The sequence below is a fragment of the Danio rerio genome, chromosome 16 (assembly GCF_049306965.1).
Source record: "Danio rerio strain Tuebingen ecotype United States chromosome 16, GRCz12tu, whole genome shotgun sequence".
Taxonomy (NCBI): domain Eukaryota; kingdom Metazoa; phylum Chordata; class Actinopteri; order Cypriniformes; family Danionidae; genus Danio; species Danio rerio.
The window spans coordinates 46,760,988-46,781,924 of record NC_133191.1 but is presented as its reverse complement, the minus strand read 5'-3'; the positions used below and the strand labels follow the sequence as shown (position 1 = coordinate 46,781,924).

Sequence of the window (20,937 nt, the reverse complement as noted above, 5' to 3'; positions counted from 1 at the left end):
CAAATGCTCTCTAGTATGTGAAGCACATCACTGCCTTCAAGCCCTAATGCTGAAATATGTTGTGGCCATGTACATTTACTTTTTTACAGCACGCTCGGAGGTGGAAAATGCATTACACGCACACACACGTAAATCAGCATACAGGCAACTAGGGCATTCAAAAATAAGTCTGTTACTCACAGTTACAGTTCACTATATGGTGGATGTACTCTATAGGGGATAAATGATTCAGACAGTGTAAATATGCTTTATATTGGGATGAATGAAATCTATTTTCACACAAACTGCCACAGTGGGAAACACACCATCTATTCTGTGTACAGATTCTGTAGACAGCACAGAGCGGATCATATGTGCAGATCATAAAACTTATAGAACCACATGAATTACGCTGAATGCTGTGTTTAAAGTGAACAGTGTGTTGGCTGTCATGAGTTAGATAAGCTTTAGTTTTACAGCTCTCAATGGCAGAGCTGTATGGAGACAGATTAGACTCAATAATAATTCACGCAAAAGACACGATGTACACATGCGTAGCCAAATTATGCATGAAATCAAATTCACGTGCGTAAAATATTTATTTATATTCACAAAAAATTTAAACTGATTATTTATATAATTATTACGGAATGATAGGGTATATTCTACATATTATATTACTAAAGCACAACTCGCAAGTTTTAAACATTTAAAACTTTTTGTACACTCTTATAAATTTGCAAATCGTGTTTTGCATTTGTGAAACGTATTTTATGAAAATGTATTTTTATTTTGTGCACGTGAAAATTTTTTGTGAATATAAATAAATATTTTACGCACATAAATTTGATTTTATGCACGTGAATTTGGCTACGTATGTGTACATCGTGTCTTTTGCGTGAATTTCTTTTGAGACTAATCTGATTCCATAGAGCTGCACTATAAATAGAAACCTACTGGCTATTTAATAAAAGAGGAGGAGCTACTCAGTATGCCCCGCCCAGTCGTAATATTTAGTTTAAATTACGTCACACATCAAACGAAGCCGCACATTTTAAGGCACTTTAGTGGAACTTTGAAAGTTGCAATCTTGATTTAAATGCCCCCATGATGTTAATTAAAAATGATGCCAATTGTATGTGTTTATCAAATGTTTGATGATAAAAAGTGGCTTTGACTTGAGTGGCTTCATTTAGTAGAGATTTTTTTTTAATTAGCAGACATTGTGCATCATTAAATTAAAATGAGATCTAAAAAAATAATAAAATTGTGTGATATTTTATTATTAATACACATTATAAACAAATACAATAGATTGCAGCAAGTGAAATTTAGTCAACCTTTAGTAAATTATATAAAGTTCTATTGTTAGGCTTGTGGAAGAAATGTGATGTCTATTTTAAACAAAACAATCTTGATTCTCAGTTTCTCCAGAACTGTGCAGCTCTTGTTGACAGAGAGAGAGAGAGAGAGAGAGAGAGCGTGCGGGAGAGAGAGAGAGAGAGAGAGAGATAGAGAGTAGCCCAGGCCTGCAGTCTTTAAGTTGTGTTTGATTGCTTCCAAATGTCTCAGTTATCATCACTTTTTTTAATGCAGCTGTTTTTCTTCAATTAACCTCTTCTCCTTCTCCAGATATTTGCAACTCTTGTTCCAATGATTACGTGCATGATGGGCTCACGCTGAAGTTTTTTACCACTAAACACAAGGTGCATTTCACGGTTAATGTGATTTGCAAGTAGGACATGTTTCTGGAGCATCAACAATGGCATGAATCAATCCGATAAGATGTGTCCATGTGTAGGGATAAGACGATAACTGTTTTCAAGGTATATGACGGTTTGGAAAAGTCAAGGTTTTAAAACTGCCAACATTTTCTTTAATACCGTTCCTAAGGTATGTGTATGATTAATATTTTTTTTTTTACATTTTTTGTTTGTTTTTGTGGACAAAAGTATCTCCAGCAGGAAAAAAAAACAAAGATGCCATTTTAATTTGTAAAGAAATCTGTGTTTTTGAAAAATGAAGAATTCAGTGGTTCACTTGAATTATATAGCCCGACATGTTTACTGCTCCAAAATATCATAAATCTTTAAAAAAAAAAATTTATATTTTGTTTTCAAAGGGGGAAAAGGTTTATTTTTTTTATGCAGACAAAAATATATTTTATAGTAGTAATCACAATACCGTGATATTGTGAAACCGTGATATTTTATCCAAGGTTATCATACCGTCAGAATCTTATACCGCCCCATACCTATTTTCCAAGCCAAATAAATTTCTGCATCTGATCACAAGGTGGCATCCACAACCAAATCCTATCAGATCCTATCCTATGTGGATTACATTTTTGGGGAAAACAGTAATATAATAAACTACATTTTAAATTTGTGTATTTGATTACAGTTACTAAAATCAATGTAACTGCATTACTTGTGTGTGTTACAAATGTAGTTTTTACAAGAAAAAAAAGCTTCTTTTAAATTACATTTTCTGCTGCAACTTCATAATACGCATGTGCTTTTTAAATTGCTTTTAAACTTTTTTTATTTTAAACACCAGCTGAAATGGCTGCTGTCAAGAGAGGTTGCTTCTTCAAGGGGAAATACAGACATTACTTTGATTTCTTTGAGAGTAAAAACAATAATATTGCTGTGAAATGTCTCTTTCGACTGCTTTTAGCTCGACCAGCAACTTGTTCAAGTACTTAAATAGAAAGCATTCTATGACAAAACTCATCTCCAAGGAGGACACCGGTGCCTTAAACTGAATTGTTTTCTGCAGGATCAGTGCAGAAAGTTAAGGATTGTGAAGAGAAGCATGGCTGCTTATACTATAGATGTCAATGGTTGCAAGTGTCCAGTTTCCTTCTTTTGTGTTAAAAAACAAAACAAAAAAAAAACTGGTTTGGAACAATTGAATGATGAGAGACTTTAAAGTTTGGGCGAACTCTTTACGTCTTCTGTCAAGCTGCTGCGTTCAACCCATTGTCATGTTTTTTTAAGTAAATATTAAATCACCGAAAGAGCTGCAGTTTATTTTGTATTTTTATTTGTATTTTACGTTTTAAAAGTAAATTTAAAGTAAAGTCATTAGTAATCTGATTACTTTTTACATTAAGCAATTAGTAATGTAATCAGATTACAAGTTTCCAGTAGTATTCAGTAATTTGTAATCTATTAATTTTTAAAGTGACTTACCCAACACTGTTACTAACAAACAGCTCGCAAAGTGTTTAAAATAATAACTGGTTCTGACCAGGAAGTTAAAAATCTAATCTTTCTGAGGGATTTATCCACCATCAAAGCTCAAACAAAATAACATCCAATCCAGTGCTTGAATTAACTCACTCATTTTTATTCTCTTCTTCAGGTGGACTATATTAGTGGAGTGAGTAAAGCTGCGGTCGGTTTGAGCTTGCACAATTCTGTAGTGCAGCTCTGTGAAAAGGGGCGGGATTAAACAAGATAATTAGACATTTAAAAAAGTAAACGATTCGTCTATAGTTTTGATTTCTATCCAGAGAAGTCATGTTTTGATCTTCCATTGGTCTCACGCATTCAAGTGATGCGATTTAGCAGGTCAGAGTTCACCAAGCTTGAACTTTGCAACGCAGCGAACTGCGGAACTTGTCGCACAAACTTGCGTCTCCGGTCTGATGCATTCGCATGCGTATGAATGGAAGTCTATGGAGTAAAAAGTGCAATGTAAACGCAGCTTAATGTCGCATGAGTATGAATAGAGGTCTATAGGGCAAAAAGTGCAGTGTGACCATGGATAAACGCAAGTGTCTTATTTATCACACCTGATTTGGATTGTCTGTCATTAGCAGAGCTCCATGACAGAAAATCAAAGCCTGCAACCTTTAGCCAAAAAAGCGTCATGTCTAAAAAGCTAATATAACGGAATGCAGTTGTGGAGAGGCTATTTATAAATAGATGTCAGTGGAGAAGAGGTTTCACTATATGCTTTAGAAACCACTTTCATACGAAAAAAAAGCTATCATTTTAGAGAAGCTCAGAGCTGTGGCTCCCTTGAACTGGACGGATGCAGATGCCTATGGGCTTTTATTCTTGACAAAACCCCAATGCAAACCCCAGCATTATGAAACCTTTTTGGTAGCAACATTTTCATTTATCCTCAAACATAATATTGTGACACAATGGATTGCCCTTTTAGATTTTCAATGGAAATATCGCTGAGTTTTAAAATGACTTTCAGATAGTGTTTAAACTTGGTTCGTAAAGATTTCTCCTGGAACAGTTTCAAAACTGGTTAAATCCAGTCTAATGCAGCGCGGATTAAACTTAAGGTAAGACAAAGGCAGTGAACTTGTCATCCACCCAGGTGTCTGCAAAAATGAATGGTAAAAATGCTGAAGGCGGTGAATTTTAACTTGCCCTAGGTGTAGAAGATGCTCTGAGCCCCCATGAATAATTCAAAACCAACCAGAGTGGAGAATCAAGGCACGTTTTTGGGAAGCCAATGAGCTTTAAAATAGTGTCTCTCTTGTGTGTCCTAATAGGGTGTGTTTTCTTAAAGTGAGTGTGTAAAACAAATACTAGCAAATAATGTTTTTGCACCACATTATAGTAAAGTGTATTATACTTTATATTATAGTATTTACAACTCAAACTATTAAATAGTGTAGTTCTGTAAACTTACATTTTTACTACACTAAACAATGGTGCATTGTAGTATAATATACCAGTTGTATGATAAATGACTATTAAGGGGCTGAAAACACAGAATGTGCTTTTTGCATTGTGAGGTGCCGTTTTTTGAATGATACTTTGAATGATTACTAATGACCACAAGCGTTTTGCATGCTGCTTATGAGCCCTGTGTTTTTGCCATTGTGCGCTGTGTGCTTGCTTTGAAAAGAGTCAACTCTGAGCGAAAAAAGTGTGTTATGTCAGTCAGTTATGTCATTCTCCAATCAAATGAAAGCAGAGGCAGGGTTTCCGTTGAGGCGACAGCAGTGTTTGTGTTGTCAAGATGACTAAAGAGACTTTTAAAGATGGAGGAAAGTTATTCAGAGCTGTATGACTACAAATTTTGAATATCACAATATTAATAAATATTACAAATATATCAATATCAACAGCAACACTCTCGCACAAAACACAGCTGATTCAGTCGTTGACTAGTGACGTAAAAAGCACACAGTGCAGTCAACATAAAGGGCAGTGTGGTGCTCTTTGCTTTTGTGAAACTTAAAAACGCGTTTGGTGTGATCTGCCCCTTATGGTACTCACCAAATCACTTTCCAGAACCTTTGATTCATTGTTCTTTGCTGGTGGAATGATCTTCACAACTTTACCCGAAATGCAGAATGTCCTTAAACAATAATTAAGCGCACTATAGAATGTTACGTTTTCAAACACATGCACAAATTGCATGTATTTTTTAGTGCTAAGCCGGCTTGCTTTGTGGCAACACTCATCACTTGTTATACAAGGTTCAAAGTGTATAACTTGGGGTAAATCTTTATGGACTATAAATTGCAGCATGTTTAAGATCATAAAATCTAGACTAAGGGAAATATTTTAATAATGCACCACTATTTTGCTGTAAGCGTTCACATTTTTGGGTGCTAATGATAAGAAAAGCCCCACTGGTCACAGGATCAGTGAGATGGTAGGCTTTTGTGACATGTTGCGATTTTAGGGAGGATTCTTAGCAATAGTGTTGACAGATGAATTTGCAAATGCTTTGTCTCTGAAGTATTTTAAAAACAACAGACAGGCTTATTTATTTAATATTATTATTCAAGCATATTTACATTTTTGTTTTCAGCACCATCAGTTTTTTTTCACAATGGTTTGGTCTGTAGACAATCAAAAAAAAAAAAGAATAATAATAAAGACCTTAAAATGGTTTATATATATATATATATATATATATATATATATATATATATATATATATATATATATATATATATATATATATATATATATATATATATATTTATATATATATATTTATTTATATATATATATTTATATATATATATATATATATATATAGATATATATATATATATATATTTATATATATATATTTATTTATATATATATATTTATATATATATATATATATATATATATATATATATATATATATATATATATATTTATATATATATATATATATATATATATATATATATATATATTTATATATTTATATATCAAATAAAACAATAAAATAAAACAACGACCGAAATATAACAAATAAGACTTTCTCTAAAAGAAACAAATATTTTAGAAAATACTGTAAAAAAATTCCTTGCTCTGTTACACATCGTTGGGAAATATTTGATAAAGGAAAAAGAAATCACAGCAGGGCGAATAATTTTGACTCTAACTTATTATTATATGTTTCCCTCTTTTTGTTTTGCAGGTGCAACATCCAGGACTACATGTGGCACAAGGGTGCCCGCTGCGAGTCGGTCATCACAGAGTTCCAGGTTATGGTCATCGCCATCGGGGCGTCCTCTCTCATGGTGCTCCTGCTCTTCATGATCATCGTTTGCTTCGCCAAGAAGCTTCACGTGCTCAAGACCGAGAATAACAAGTTGCGCAAGCGCAGGTGAGACTCTGGCCTGCAGTAAAGGGGATAAGAACAAAATTCATGAAAATATGGTGTGGTCTTTAGAGAGAGTAGGGCAAAGTAGAAGGGTTTATGGATTAAACGGCTTATAACCTCATGTTTTGTGACCGAATTGGGAACAAATAAGTTGCACAGAGTGGATATTGCCAGATTTTTGTCTTGTTATGTAAATAACAAGCAAAGCGTTCTCGTGACCTCCCTCAAGCATATGCCACCATTTAAAATTGAGAGAATGTTTTTGATAGAAGTCTTATGTTTACTGAGGTTTCATTTTTGTGATCAAAATTAGAGCAAAACATCATATTAATTTTACAGTTTAATAACCGTTTCTGTTTGAATACACAGTACTGTGCAAAAGTTTTAAGCTACTAGTTTTTTTTACCAAAAAAAAGGTTTAATGTAGGTTATTTCTATATTTTTCTATTGTAATTATACCGTGAGATTATTGTTTACACAAGGAATCTGACAACAGCCAGTTCTGAACACAGAGATTCAATTTATCTTTATTTCGATAGTGCTTTTACAATGTAGATCGTGTCAAAGCAGCTTAACATAGAAGTTCTAGTAAATTGAAAGTGTGTCAGTCCAGTTTTCAGAGTTGAAATTCAGTTTAATTAATTTCAGTGTGGTTTAATTTTCACTGCTGAAAGTTCAAAGACTGAAAAGCAAATCCATTGATGCGCAGTTCCACAAGTCCCAAACCAAACAAGCCAGTGGAGATCAAGATCGGATCTGATCATCATCCACTCTGAATGACAAAAATAATGCTTGGAAATAATAATTGATATTTCAAACTGACATGCTACAGAAAAATATAGAAATAACCGACTTTAAACCTTTTTTTTGGGTGAAAATACTAGTGACCTAAGACTTTTGCACAGCACTATATAGTAAGATGTCATTTATTCCTGTGGTGGCAAAGCTGGATTTTAAGCATCATTACTCCAGTCTCCAGCGTCACATGATCCTTCATAAATCATTCCAAAAGAAATATTTCTTATTACTGTATTATTATGTAATATAATTGTGCTCTTTAATACTTTGTGGAAACCCTGATAGATTTTCTTCACAATTCTTTAACAATTCTTGATGAATGTCTTCACTATCACTTTTAATTTTGTCTTTACTGAGTATTAATATTACTTTATTTGCTTAATTTTTTGGGTGACACTATGGCTCAGTGATTAGCACTTTCGCCTTACAGCAAGGTCGCTGGTTCGAGTCCCGACTTGACCAGTTGGCATTTCTGTGTGGAGTTTGCATGTTCTCCCCATGTTGGGTTTCCTCTAGGTGCTCAGATTTCCCCCACAGTCCAAAGACATACGCTTTGAGTGAAATGGGCAAACAAAATTATCTGTAGTGTGTGAGTGCTAGTGTGTATGGGTGATTCCCAGTACTGGGTTGCAGCTGCAAGGGCATCCGCGGTGTTAAACAAATGCTGGATAAATTGCCGGTTCATTCCGCTGTGGCTCCCCTTGATGAAAAAGGGACTAAGCCAAAGGAAACTTAATGAATGAATGTTTCATTTTCTTTTTTGATTGTACTGATTCCAAACTTTTTTTAGTAGTGTGTTAGTAGTTTGTATCACAGTTTTTACAAAAATAATTTTATTAAAATAAAGCAACTTATTATTTTCAACAACGATAACAATAAAAAATGTGTCCTTGTCACTAAGGAAGAATAAATTAAACTAAATAATTTATTTTTGAAGGAACGTGTGACTCTAATGGCCCATTTACATGTGGCATCAGCTTCAACGTTTCCCATTCAATTTTAATGGGTGATGTCACGTCAGTCCCACATTCAGACACGCCATCTGTCAAGCGTTGATGCTGAAGCTCCGTGTGAATGTGACTTAAAGTTACTGAATCAGCTTTGCCAACAGAGATATAGAATATTTTTAAAAGATTAAAGTAGAAAACTGTTATTTTGAATGAAAATAATATTACACACTATTACAATTTTCAACACAGACTCATTTTGAAAACGTCCTCCTATATACATTTCTGGAGATCCTGAATTATGTAGCCAGAAGTACGTATGGCTGCATTTCGTCTTTAAAACCAACGCTATGGGGAGGTATGACACCTTTCCTTTTTGCGCTTACCAGCTGAGCACTTACCTCCATACAGACGGCTTTCCCACTGTTACCAGTTTGCCCAGTAGCTCGCCATGTACGTCAGCAGACTTGAGATGCAGAGAGGAGTTGACCACGACAACGGAGTTCGAGTCCGGCGAAGATTGGTTTAAGAAAAGGGGGTAAAACAAAAACAGAAGCCAAAAAATAAAATAAACAAGTAAATAACAAGTGGGTGGGCGGGTCAATCGGCGCTTTTGAAAACACTATTTGTTTGGTTTAAGGGGTGGAGGATGGTGTGTCCGTCGACTGGTCAGTCAGTCAACAGCGGCCTCTGGTGGATTTACCGAAGAAGAGCAGGTGCGAATGCTCTTGCGAGAGAAATTTTAGATCTGAAAAAGCATACACAGCAGCCTTTGGGGGTTTTCCGAAAACAAAAACTGCAAAAAAATGTACCTCCTGGGACGTATTTTGCGCTCTTCAGAAATGTTTATAGAGATACGTTTTTAGAATGAGCCTGTGTTGACGATTGTTATTGTATTTTAAATAAGTGAACTCACACACACACACATACAGCCATTATGGGAGACTATAAACCTAACCAAAAAACAGCAAAGCAACTTTAAACTCTAAAAGAATAAGGGTTTACTTAAGTGAAACAACACAATAGAACAGAAAATGCTTTTGTAATATCTGCAGTGATTTTATTACACAGAGAAGTGTTAGTGTCAGGAATGCGCAGCTGCAGTGAGCGAGTGAAGCAGTGAGTGGATGTGTGTGTGTTAATGCTGACAGACTGCATGACGTCACTGAAGCTCCAGCTGAAAGTAGGGCAGAGCGAAGGGGGTGGAGGAGCAGATGACCTACATACAGCTGTGAGACCCTGGGGGTGGAAACTACGGCCAACTATTAAACAGCACTCACACACACACGCTCCTCCTTAGACAACAGTGATGAGGAGAGTTTAGAATAGCGGCAGTGAATACATCAGATACACCCACCTCTCCATCTGCAGCAGTGTGGAGATGTGCTTCAATTCACTCGCCGCGCTGAACAAGAGCGAATCGCCAAGTAGTGTAGGAGAAGATGGGATTTATTATAGCAACAACAAAAAGGGGAAGTTCTCTGTCAGGTCACATCATGTGGAGACTCAACACAGCGGAAAAATTTGTTTATCCAAATTAAACAAAAATGTCATTGAAAACAAACACTGAAATGCATATTTAGAAATGTCTGTGTTTATAATATATCATAAGTAAAATGTTTAAAATCATGTTAGTATGAATCGATTGTGTGTGTTGATATGTAGATATATAGAGATATATATTCACAATTGAAGGCAAAATTGTTATCCCTTTTGTGAAATTTTAATTCCTTAAAAAAATTTTCCAAGTGATGTTTAACGGAGAGACTACGCCTAGGCGACAATGCAAAAAAATGATCGAGATGTCATGTTTCATATCATTTAATGATACATTTAGGAAAATTAGGATTCTCTCATCATAACAAAATAAACACAAGTGTTAAAGAGACTCTTAAACTTGATAAATAAAATGTTACAAATTGTGTGCAATGGTAAAGGTAGATCAGCATCTGTAAGGTGTCAATAATAATGATACAGTAAACCTCAAACTATGTAAACAAAATAAGTTATGTAAATCAAATCTGAGCTTTCAAGTAAAGGAACCAACCATCATTTTTCAAATGCATACTGCAACATTACAAATTGTGAAATTAAATGACTATATTACACACTATGCTAAAAACTCTTTTAGATTGGGAGCTAGAGGCTGGGATGCACAAGAAAAGAAGCCAAAAAACCACTCTGGCGACATCCTTACATTCTTTTTTTATTGACAATCTCCTCACTGCTGGTATACTGCGCTCATTTTCAAGCGTGTAGTTATTCTGACCTGAAGTAACAAACAAACCATTGCTGCAGCTTCAATACAAGTTTATGGAGAACAATAAAACATGCTGCAGTGTTTAAATGCACCTGTGTTTGTCTGAGGTAATTAGTCTGCTGTTATTACTGAAATGTGTATATTCCACACAAAGTGTGAAGCAGATTGGTTAGTTCTACTTACATAAAGTGCGGTGCCCTCGCGGCATTCAGAAAAGTTCAGATGTTTTTTAACTAGGTGTACCTGGAAAATTCACGTGCATCACCTCCATGTGCAAGTCGTGCGCCTTTACTGGAAATGACAAACTCACACGCTAAGCTTATTGGCATTCCTTCCACACGCTCAGCAGGCACATTTTAATAAAACTATAGCCTTCATACCGAAACTTCATACCAAACTTTTTTATCGTTATTGACGATCGTGTTCTGTCAATAAATATCGAGACTGATGTTATCGCCCAGCCCTAGGGGAGACGATTTATGTCAACCCATTTTTTTACCATAACAATTTTAATAAATACTTTCTAATAACTAATATCTTTTTTCTTCGCTGTCTTTGATGACAGCACATTATATTCAGCTTAATCTGCAATTTAAAGGCTTAACTCTTAATTAGGTTAATTAGGCAAGTCATTGAATATCAGTGATTTATTCTGTAGCCAACTGAAAAAAAATAATTATTTGAGGCTAATGATATTGACCTTATTTTATTTTATTATTTTTTAAAAGCTGCTCTTATTCTATCCAAACTAAAAGAAGTAATATGTTCTACAAAGCAAAAATGTAATAAAAATACTGTGAAAAATGTCCTTGCTCAGTTAAACATCACTAAATTTCACAAGATGGCTTATAATTACACACATATATTATATATAAATATATAGCCTTCAGTTGTTTATCAATTTAAATTTATTTTATTTATCTTAATGCACAGTGTTTGGTACATTATAAATCTGGGTAGCACTTTATAACAACAGCTAGAGCACCTTGTGTCCGAACTTGACCTGGTCAGACACATTAACTAATTATGAGCCCGAGCCCGATTTAAACCTGACTATTTTTTAATATGTTGGCTGTTATATTTAGCAATCTCAACTACAATTCTCAGTAATTTTAACTACAGAAATTAGTTTAGATTTATCTTAATGAGTAGATTATAGGCTGACTATCATCCTTTCTGCTCGAAAAAAAAAAACAAAAAACATACAAATGCTTGATCACGGCCCAGCCCGGCCTGGCTCAAAGATAGGGGCAGAGAATCTAAACTCTAATAACAGTACATAACCAATGATGTACTAATATTTAAACTAAACATTACTCCATTATGAATGTAAGTTATTCACGTCTGTGCAAGTTTAGATGGAAAAACAATAGAAATGTGTTCTGTCTATATCAAAATTAACAGTTTAAAAAAAGGAGTTCATGAGTAGTTAAGAGTGAGTTTATGATATCGTGCCCCTCCAAGTAAAGTCATGACATAAAGATTATAATAACAGGCCATGAGTTCATACTTTTAGTAACTAAAAGTAAATTGTTAATTAATAAATTAATTAACAAACATTAACTTACAAGTGATTAAAAAGCCATGGTAACTCATGTTAGTTAAAGTTAGTTCTTGATTAGTGCATGCCTTAACTCAGTGGTGCCCAAACTTGGTCCTGAAAAGCTGGTGTCCTGCATAGTTTCCAACTTGGCAACTTCCTTCAACACACCTGCCTGGAAGTTTCTAGTAAACCTAGAAAGAGCTTGATTAGCTGGCTCAATCATGTCTAATTTTAGGTTGGAACTAAAATATGCAGGACACTGGCCCTCCAGGACAGAGTTTGCCGTAACACACCATTAGTTCATAACAAAGTATTGTTTAGTTGACATATTAGTATGTCATTATTCCTGCACTGTTATTGCAAAGTGTTACCAATATCTGTTTACATTGTGAAAAATGTTGGGTTCCACACAATTCCTTCATGTTGTCCCTAACACAAATCGATTAAGTTAACTTAACTGATGTACAAATGTAATTAGATTCAACATAAAACAATTAGGTTGTCCTACAATTCAACATAAAGCAACTTAAGAGCTGTGTTGTTTCAACTCATTTTAAATAAGTAGCTTGAACAAGAAGCTAAAGTAGGTGTATTTTGATGAAGAAAATGGTATGTTGCATCACAGGTTGTGTTTTCAGTGCATCTAGTGCATGTTTACATCGAAAAACAATAGAAAGGGGGTCTGTCTAAAATCAAATATCCAAATGAACAGTTTAAATAAAGGAGTTCATGTGTAGTCAAGAGTGAGTTAATGATAAAGTAAAGTCATGACATAAAGATTACAATAACATGTCATATGTTCATGTTAGTTACATTTAGCTAAAACTAAAGTGTTAATTAATGCAATAATTAACAATCATGAACTTACATGTACTTAAAGTAGCCAAGGTAACTCATGTTCCTGATTAGCACATGCTTTAATTCAGTGGTGCCCAAACTTCGTCCCTGAGGGCCGGTGTCCTAAATAGTTGTGCTCTGACTTCCTTTAACACACCTACCTTGTCCCAACACAAATCGATCAAGTTAACTTAATTGATTTACAAATGTAAGTAGATTTTTTGCTTATCCTAAAATTCAACATAAAACAACTTAAGAGCTGTGTTGTTTCAACTCATTTTAAATAAGTAGCTTGAACAAGAAGCTACAGTAGGTGTATTTTGATGAAGAAAATGGTATGTTGCATCACAGGTTGTGTTTTTCAGTGTGTTTAAACTTCAGCTTAGAATTGCACTAATGCTCTTTTCTCTCTCTCTCTCTTCTCTCTCTTTCTCTCTCTCTCATAACCTCTCAATTCTACTATTTTCCTCCACATTTCCGTCATGTCCTCATCTGTGTACTTCTCATCCTCCCACAAATCGCTCCTCCTCCTCGCAGCAGTAAGTACCGTCCTTCCTCGGAGCACCACAATGATAATTTCTCGTTGTCCACCATCGCTGAGGGCTCCCATCCAAATGTAAGGAAACTTTGCGACACCCCTCCTAACCTCCCTCATGCCCGTGCTTTGGCTTACTATGATAACATTATCTGTCAGGTAACGTGTTTCTGGTCTTTCTCTCTGCTGCCCCCTCCCCTCGTCCTCCTCTCTCTGCATGGACCCCCGAGTCTAACCTTTCGCAGCGCCGCGTTTTCTTCTCCGCGGAAAAGGTCTGCTCTCAGATATGACTGTGGTTACCGAGCAACAGGGTATCCAGGAAACGAGGGGAAAAAAGTTGGCGTTTTTTTTTTTTCTTTTTTCGTGAGCGCCGCTTTTGATGCTCCATTAAGGCGAGACACTGCAGGCAAAAGCTTTATCTTACACCTGTTAGATTTGAGATTTTTGAGCTTTTTAGCTTTTTGGGTCTAATATAAATAAATAAAACACAAAATACACCTTTTTGTCACACTTTATCAATTTGTTTCTGTAGATTTAAATTGCAACGCAAATGTTTAAAGGCTGTTTTTTTTTTTTTTCAAAATGAGCCATAAATCTCCACTTACAACAGACTTCCATTTTAAAATACAGTTTTATTTTATTTATTTATTTATTTTTGTTTGTTTATTGCGGCTGATTTCAATGTATTTTAATGTATTTTTCCATTTTAATTTTATTGAATAGTCAAAAAATCATACAGGTACATTCATTAATCAACAAAACTAACAACACAACATATAAACAGTTGAAGTCAGAATTTTTAGCCCCCCTGTTTATTTTTTTTCCCAATTTCAGCTTAATGGAGAAAAGATTTTTTTTCAACACATTTCTAAACATAATAGTTTGAATAACTCATCTCTAATAACTGAATTATTTTATCTTTTCCATGATGACAGTAAATAATATTTTACTAGATATTTTTTAAGACACTTCTTTACAGCTTAAAGTGACATTTGAATATCTAACTAGGTTAATTAGGTAAACTAGGCAGGTTAGGGTAATTAGGAAAGTTATTGTATAACAATGGTTTTTTCTGTAGACTATAGAAAAAAGATTTTGCTTCAAGGGGCTAATAATTTTGACTCTAGAATGGCTTTTAAAAAATTAAAAACTGCTTTTGTTCTAGTCGAGATAAAACAAATAACCTGACAGCTTCTGCATTATTTTGTCCATTTACAATTATATTTGGCCGTGGAAGTAATTTATTAATGGACGGCACATGGTAGTGAGCTTGGACCCAGAACAATTTATATTAAGACCTATTTTTTCCAGACTATGGAAATGTAACGCATCATTGGCTCAGTGTTTAAGAGAAGGGGGAAATCATTTTCCAGTTGATTAAAATCAAGCATCTTGCCAAAACAGAAGTAAAGGCAATGCAGTCCAACATATTTTTATTTTCATATACAATATCAAATGCAGCAGTTATGGGGTTTTCACAAACATCTTTACAAAATAATCTCGAGTAAGATAAAAAATATATATAAAGAATAAAATATATAAATATATATATATATGACTAGTAGGAGAAATTAATATTTGACCAAACATTGTTAAAATTTGTATAGTTTAAAAAATACAGTTAAAACTTTGTCAAGTTATTAAAATAAGTTAAAGTGATATAAAAACTTATATCTTATATTTTTTACAGTGTATATTGTGAGTGTTTTTCCAGAGAGATACAGTATGTTTATAAATAATTTGTACATTGGTACATTTTTTATTATACAAAAAAAAAACTTTAAAAGTATTTTAATGTAAGTATGGCACATAAAGAATAAAAATTTTAACTCATATAAAAATCTAATGATTTATTTAATTATTTAATTATATATTATCCGATAATCAGGTTTCTATAATAAAAAAAATGTATCCAAAAAGGTGATTTTTAATTTAATGATGACACATTTTCATGTAATGTAACATGTTTTTATATAGCACATTTTTTGTGTATGGCCATACACCCAAAGTGCCTCAGGGAGGGCAGTAACTTTCACAAGAAGTGCCACGGGATTTTTAATGACCACAGAGAGTCAGGACCTCCGTTTAACTTCTGATCTAAAAGATGGTGCTCACTGACAATAGAGTGTCCCCTTCACTATACTGGGGCATTAGGACTCACACAGACCACAGCACCTTCTGCTGGCTGCAATTCTTAATGATATCAATTCAGCTGTATGAATTAAGTATGGCGAAAACTACACTGTCAAAAATGCTGGGTTGATTAATTTAGCTTAACAAATTGAAGTGGATTGAACTTAAAACAATGAAGTTGTCCCAAAGAAATCTCAATAATTGTGTTGTTTCAGCTCAGTTTAAATAAGCAGTGTGAACAAGCAGCAAATTCATTTTCTTTGAGTATATGAGTGAGTCAGTCGACCTGCAGTGTCTTGCATTAATAGTGGTGATGTGAGTGTGTCAGTGTCATCCAGATGAGCCTGTAGACACACTCTTTACCAGCGCTTTTAGATACTCGCAGGAAAGCAGTGCTATTGATTCCATTGCACAAATCAATAGAGAGGCAGACCCGGAAGATACACATATACATTCAGGTTATTTGTATTACACATAAACACTTGCAAAAGCTGATCAGTCATTTGCAGCTATTGTTTTCTGGCTAGAGGTGAGTGTGTAGTTTCAGGGTTTTTCTCCTAACATGGTGTCTTACAGTCTCAGACAAAATATTGGTAGCTCTGTGTGATTTGATTATTTTTTTATATACTTTTTGATTGATCAAATGATATAGAGTTGATTTTTTATCTGTGTATATAGTGGTGAAGGTGGTAATTGAAATTTTTATGTAATATGTTATGGATCAAAAAAACATTTCTCACTTTTTGGCTGATCAATGATTTTTATTAATTTATTAACATTAATTTAATGAATTGTAATTCAATATATAATTTCAATATTTAAATTTAATGTTGGTATATTTTTTCATAATTATTAAAAAATAAATGTTTAGTCAGTATAGCTGTATCTATAATAATGGCATATCTGATTAATTTTGTAATATTTGATGTAAGATGTTATAGTTCTGAGGAGTTTTTAATACTTTGAACTTTAAAAATGCTTTGGAATATATTGAAATAAGTGCATACATTTTATATTTTTCTTATGTTATTTTTTATTATATTATCATTTTTTATTATTTACATTTAAATAAATTATTTTAGGAAATTCTAATTTAATGATTTCAATATTTAAATTTAATTTTTTGTTATATTTTTTTCATTACATTTAAAAATTTATATCAGAGTTCTTTTTTAGTATCTATAACAATGGCATATCTGATTTATTTTATTTTATTTTATGTGAAATAGGTTTTGAGGACTTTAATACTTTAGGAATGCTTTAACATTGAAAAAGGACATTAATTTTAATAAATGTCTTGTGTTTTTTTAGGTTTTCTATATATATTGTGATAATAGTTTTAATTTAAACAAACACACACACACACACATACATACACACACACACACACACACACACACACACACACACACACACACACACACATATATATATATATATATATATATATATATATATATATATATATATATATATATATATATATATATATATATATATATATATATATGTATATATAACCTAAATTAACAGTAATAAGTGATTAATGTTTATTATTTACTGTAAAATGTTACAGTTCTAAGGAATATTAATATTTGAACTTCGAGAATGCTTTGAAATTGATTTAAAAAGTACCTTAAGTTATTTATTTTCTTATATTTTCATTATATTATAATGTAATATAATACATTATATTATTGTTAAAAATATAAATATTTTTTTCATTTTAAATTGATCCATCTCCGGGCGAAAAAGCTGTCATTTTGTTATTACATGTAAAAATAATGGTGACACAAATGGATGCTGTGTATTTTGTGATTTTGTTTACTGCAATAGAGAGTGATGACTTGTTAGAGGATAGACAACACATAACCTAAAAACACATTTTAACCTCTAGAAAGGTGAAGGAAATATCCTTGCGTGTATAAGAGACCACACAGTCCCACTCTGGTCCTGATGGCAGACCTTGTACTGAGAGAATGGACCACAGGCGCTCGTCCCCTTCACCCTTTCTCTCTGTTTCTCCTCTGCATCGCTGCATGTCTGCTTGTCCACTGCATCGCATTAATATAGCTGTGTGTCGTTTCACTGGTTTATCCTGGGTCAGAAAGAGGAGACGGTGAGCGGTTCGTCAACAGTGCAGGATAAACATCTGAGATGCAACGTCTGGCTGCTGCCTGTAGGTGGCATAACACCGGCTAACATGAGCGAAGCATGGGTAGATGTAGATCTAACACGGGGTCCTTCTCTTCTGTGGGATAACCATAAAATAACACATTCTCTCCTCTCGGTTATTCTGATGGCAGCTCAGCAGAGGAATATATTTATTTATTATTTATTTTATATATTCATTTATTTTTACATATTTATTCATGTTTATTTTAGACCTTCAGGCTTATTTGGGTCAGTACAGGTGAGCTGGTGAATAGTTTCAGTCACAAAAACTCACAATAATTTTGATTTGTATACTGTATGTATTAATACATACATATATATATATATATATAGTTGGATTAATTACAGCTTGAATGCTTCAGTTAGATGAAACTGACTGAAGATATCACGTTGCTACTCTTTTAATGGTTTTATTGTTTGTTTATTAACAATTATTTTTGACAAAGTAAGTTTTAGAATGTGAGTTTTGGAGATTTATTTTGCAAGATTCTATTTTTTAAAAGATATTACACCACAAAAAATAATTTATTCATTTGTATTAGTAATTATTTACTTACTCTGATGTCTTTTCAAAATTGTATGCTATTATTATTTGTGTGTATATATATATATATATATATATATATATATATATATATATATATATATATATATATATATATATATATATATATATATATTTACTATTTAGAAATACTTGTGCTTTTTGATTTCATTTTATTTAAACATGATTTTTTAAAATATTCCAGTATAATTCACAGAATTTGTATAATTATTATGAAAGTTTATATAATAATTTATTTAAAATAAATTGCATTTACTTAAAAATTTGTTGGTTTATATTAATGTAAACAACAAACAATGTCAATAAATATTCCCTTTGCCTTAAAAGAATAATGTTTTTAAGTTTTATGTAAATATTTTTATAATAAAAATATTGAATTGTTTACCTTAGAGTTTCATTCTAACTCATGATAGAAATTTCATGACACACTAGTATTTTTATTTGCTTTTAGAAGTAAACAAATTACCTTAGCATATTTTATTGTAAATGGAAAATGTATATACTGTACACTACCGGTCAAATGTTTGCGGTCAGTTTTTTTTTCATGTTTTTTATTTATTTATTATTATTCTGTTCATCAAGGCGGCATTTATTAAATGTAAAAAAATATTTAATAGTTAAATATTTATTTAAAAATTGAAATAACTGCTTTCTTATTGTATGTAGTTTCAAATTAAATTATTAATCGTCATTGTTGCTTTTATTACTATTACCAATAACAATATTATTAATGATAATTAATGTTAGAGTGATTTCTAAAGAATCATGTGACTGAAGACTGGAGTAATGATTCTGAAAATTCGTCTTTATAAATCACTGGAATAAATTATTCATTATTATATTTATTTTATAGTGCAATAGCATTTTACAATTTGTACAGCATTTTTGATGAAGTAAATGCAGCCTTGGTGAGCAGGAGAAGCTTATTTTAAAACATTTAAAAATCCTACAGACCCCAAACTTTTGACTGATAGTGCACATTTTATGCACAATTTGTTTTCATATATGTGTGCTATATTTACATTTTCTTAAGAGTCCTATAATGGTAATGAAGTTGAACTTGGTAAAGTTAAACGGATAAAACAGCATACAGCTTTGAAACAACATGAGGCTTAGTAAATAATGTTACATTTTCCACCTCACAAGTTAAAAGCTAAACATTTTAAAGAAAAAACTCTTCCATTACTGAAAAATAAATGAATAAAATAAATCAAACTAAAGAAACTCTAGATAAGTTGCCCCTAGCTGGAAAGTCTTCTCACCGATGAAGGGCTCTTTTCCTTTCCTCTGTCTGTCTTTCCTTCTCTCTGTCTCTGTCTCTGTCACTCACTCTCTGTCTTCTTCTAAATGTAAATGATTTTGATGAGGTATATAATGGTCTCCCACCCTCAGAAAACCATGAGCAGATACACCTGGGAGTGTAAGACCAAAGAGGAACCCGACTGTGAGGTAAGACTGATAGCCCCTCAGCTCCGCCCACAGGACAGCAGCTGTCCGTCACTGTGCTGTCATCCTGTCAATCAAACTCTAATGACCAATCCTGGCCCTCCCTGGCATCCTCATCATCAGGGAAACCAATCCTACGTTATGTAGCAGTATGGTCCATTTGCAGTCTTAGGTGGCTTTTAAACTAGTGTGTTTTTGTTTTAAATTGAGACTGAAACACAAACTTTTGAAAACGTAGATGGAGATATCCACAAAAGCTCTCAGATTGGCTTTCTGAATAATTGTGTAATGTTCCCTGATTCATCAAGCTACATTTATATGACCAAGACAGTAGCACAGTGTTTCTCAACCCCGGTCCTCGTTTCCCACTGCTCTGCACATTTCATACAATATGTTTCTCTTTTCATGTCAGACTTTTATTCTAGTTCAACAAGTTGACTTTACAGCAGAGATAGCCAAACAACGCTGGTCAAAGTTGGCCTATGGTAACCTTTGAATTGGTCCGCCATTAAGGTTAATACCTTAAATACACATTATCATTTCTAATTTTATGTCAGCTTTAATTTGCTGTTTTTTTTAGCTACAAAAAACTAACGTTGATTAAATGTTTCAATTATATGTTGCAAATTATTTATTTTTTTTTTCAATGAACATCCTGTTGCTCAACGCATACACCACAACTTAGAAATCCTCAGTGAGCAAATCAGGGCAAAGGTAGGTGCAGCTTGACTAGTATATTCAGCATTAAACTTATAAATGGAATTTCTATGTTTTCATTATATTAGGGTCATTATAAAGTGTAAAATATATCTAAAATGCATTACTTAATCTGATTAAAGTCATATTTTTTAATTAGTTTTGAAAAATAAAATAGACATTATCCATTGCAACTTTGTTAAACAGCTTGATACATTTAGCTTTGGCCCACCGCTTTCAATCAAGTTTGGTATTTGGCCCTTTACAACTAAAAGTTTGGGCACCGCTGCTTTACAGGATGCAGTTTGAAAGGAGCATATACTAAATGTTTCATTTAAATGGCATTTTAGTGTGTGAATTTATTTATTCACGGAGGTAAATTATGTCACACTTCGTGCTTCTCTAGTAAGAGGGTGCTGGCAGTGCTGTTGT

General features: G+C 33.1%; 1 protein-coding gene across 21 annotated transcripts in view; it reads left to right on the top strand.

Moving 5' to 3' along the window:
• The window catches only part of cspg5a (chondroitin sulfate proteoglycan 5a), a 68,628-nt gene that overhangs the window by 35,035 nt on the left and 12,656 nt on the right, over window positions 1-20,937 (top strand). For 3 of the 21 annotated variants that reach the window (XM_021466994.2, XM_073926570.1, XM_073926576.1), the window contains exons 3-5: window positions 6,385-6,573; window positions 13,496-13,571; window positions 19,756-19,812. In XM_021466994.2, coding sequence (XP_021322669.1) covers window positions 6,385-6,573; window positions 13,496-13,571; window positions 19,756-19,812 — 322 coding nt within the window. Of the gene's footprint in view, window positions 1-6,384; window positions 6,574-13,492; window positions 13,650-19,755; window positions 19,813-20,937 lie in introns of all 21 variants that reach the window. The other 18 variants (XM_009292600.4, XM_068214221.2, XM_073926575.1 and 15 more) reach the window with 8 other exon arrangements.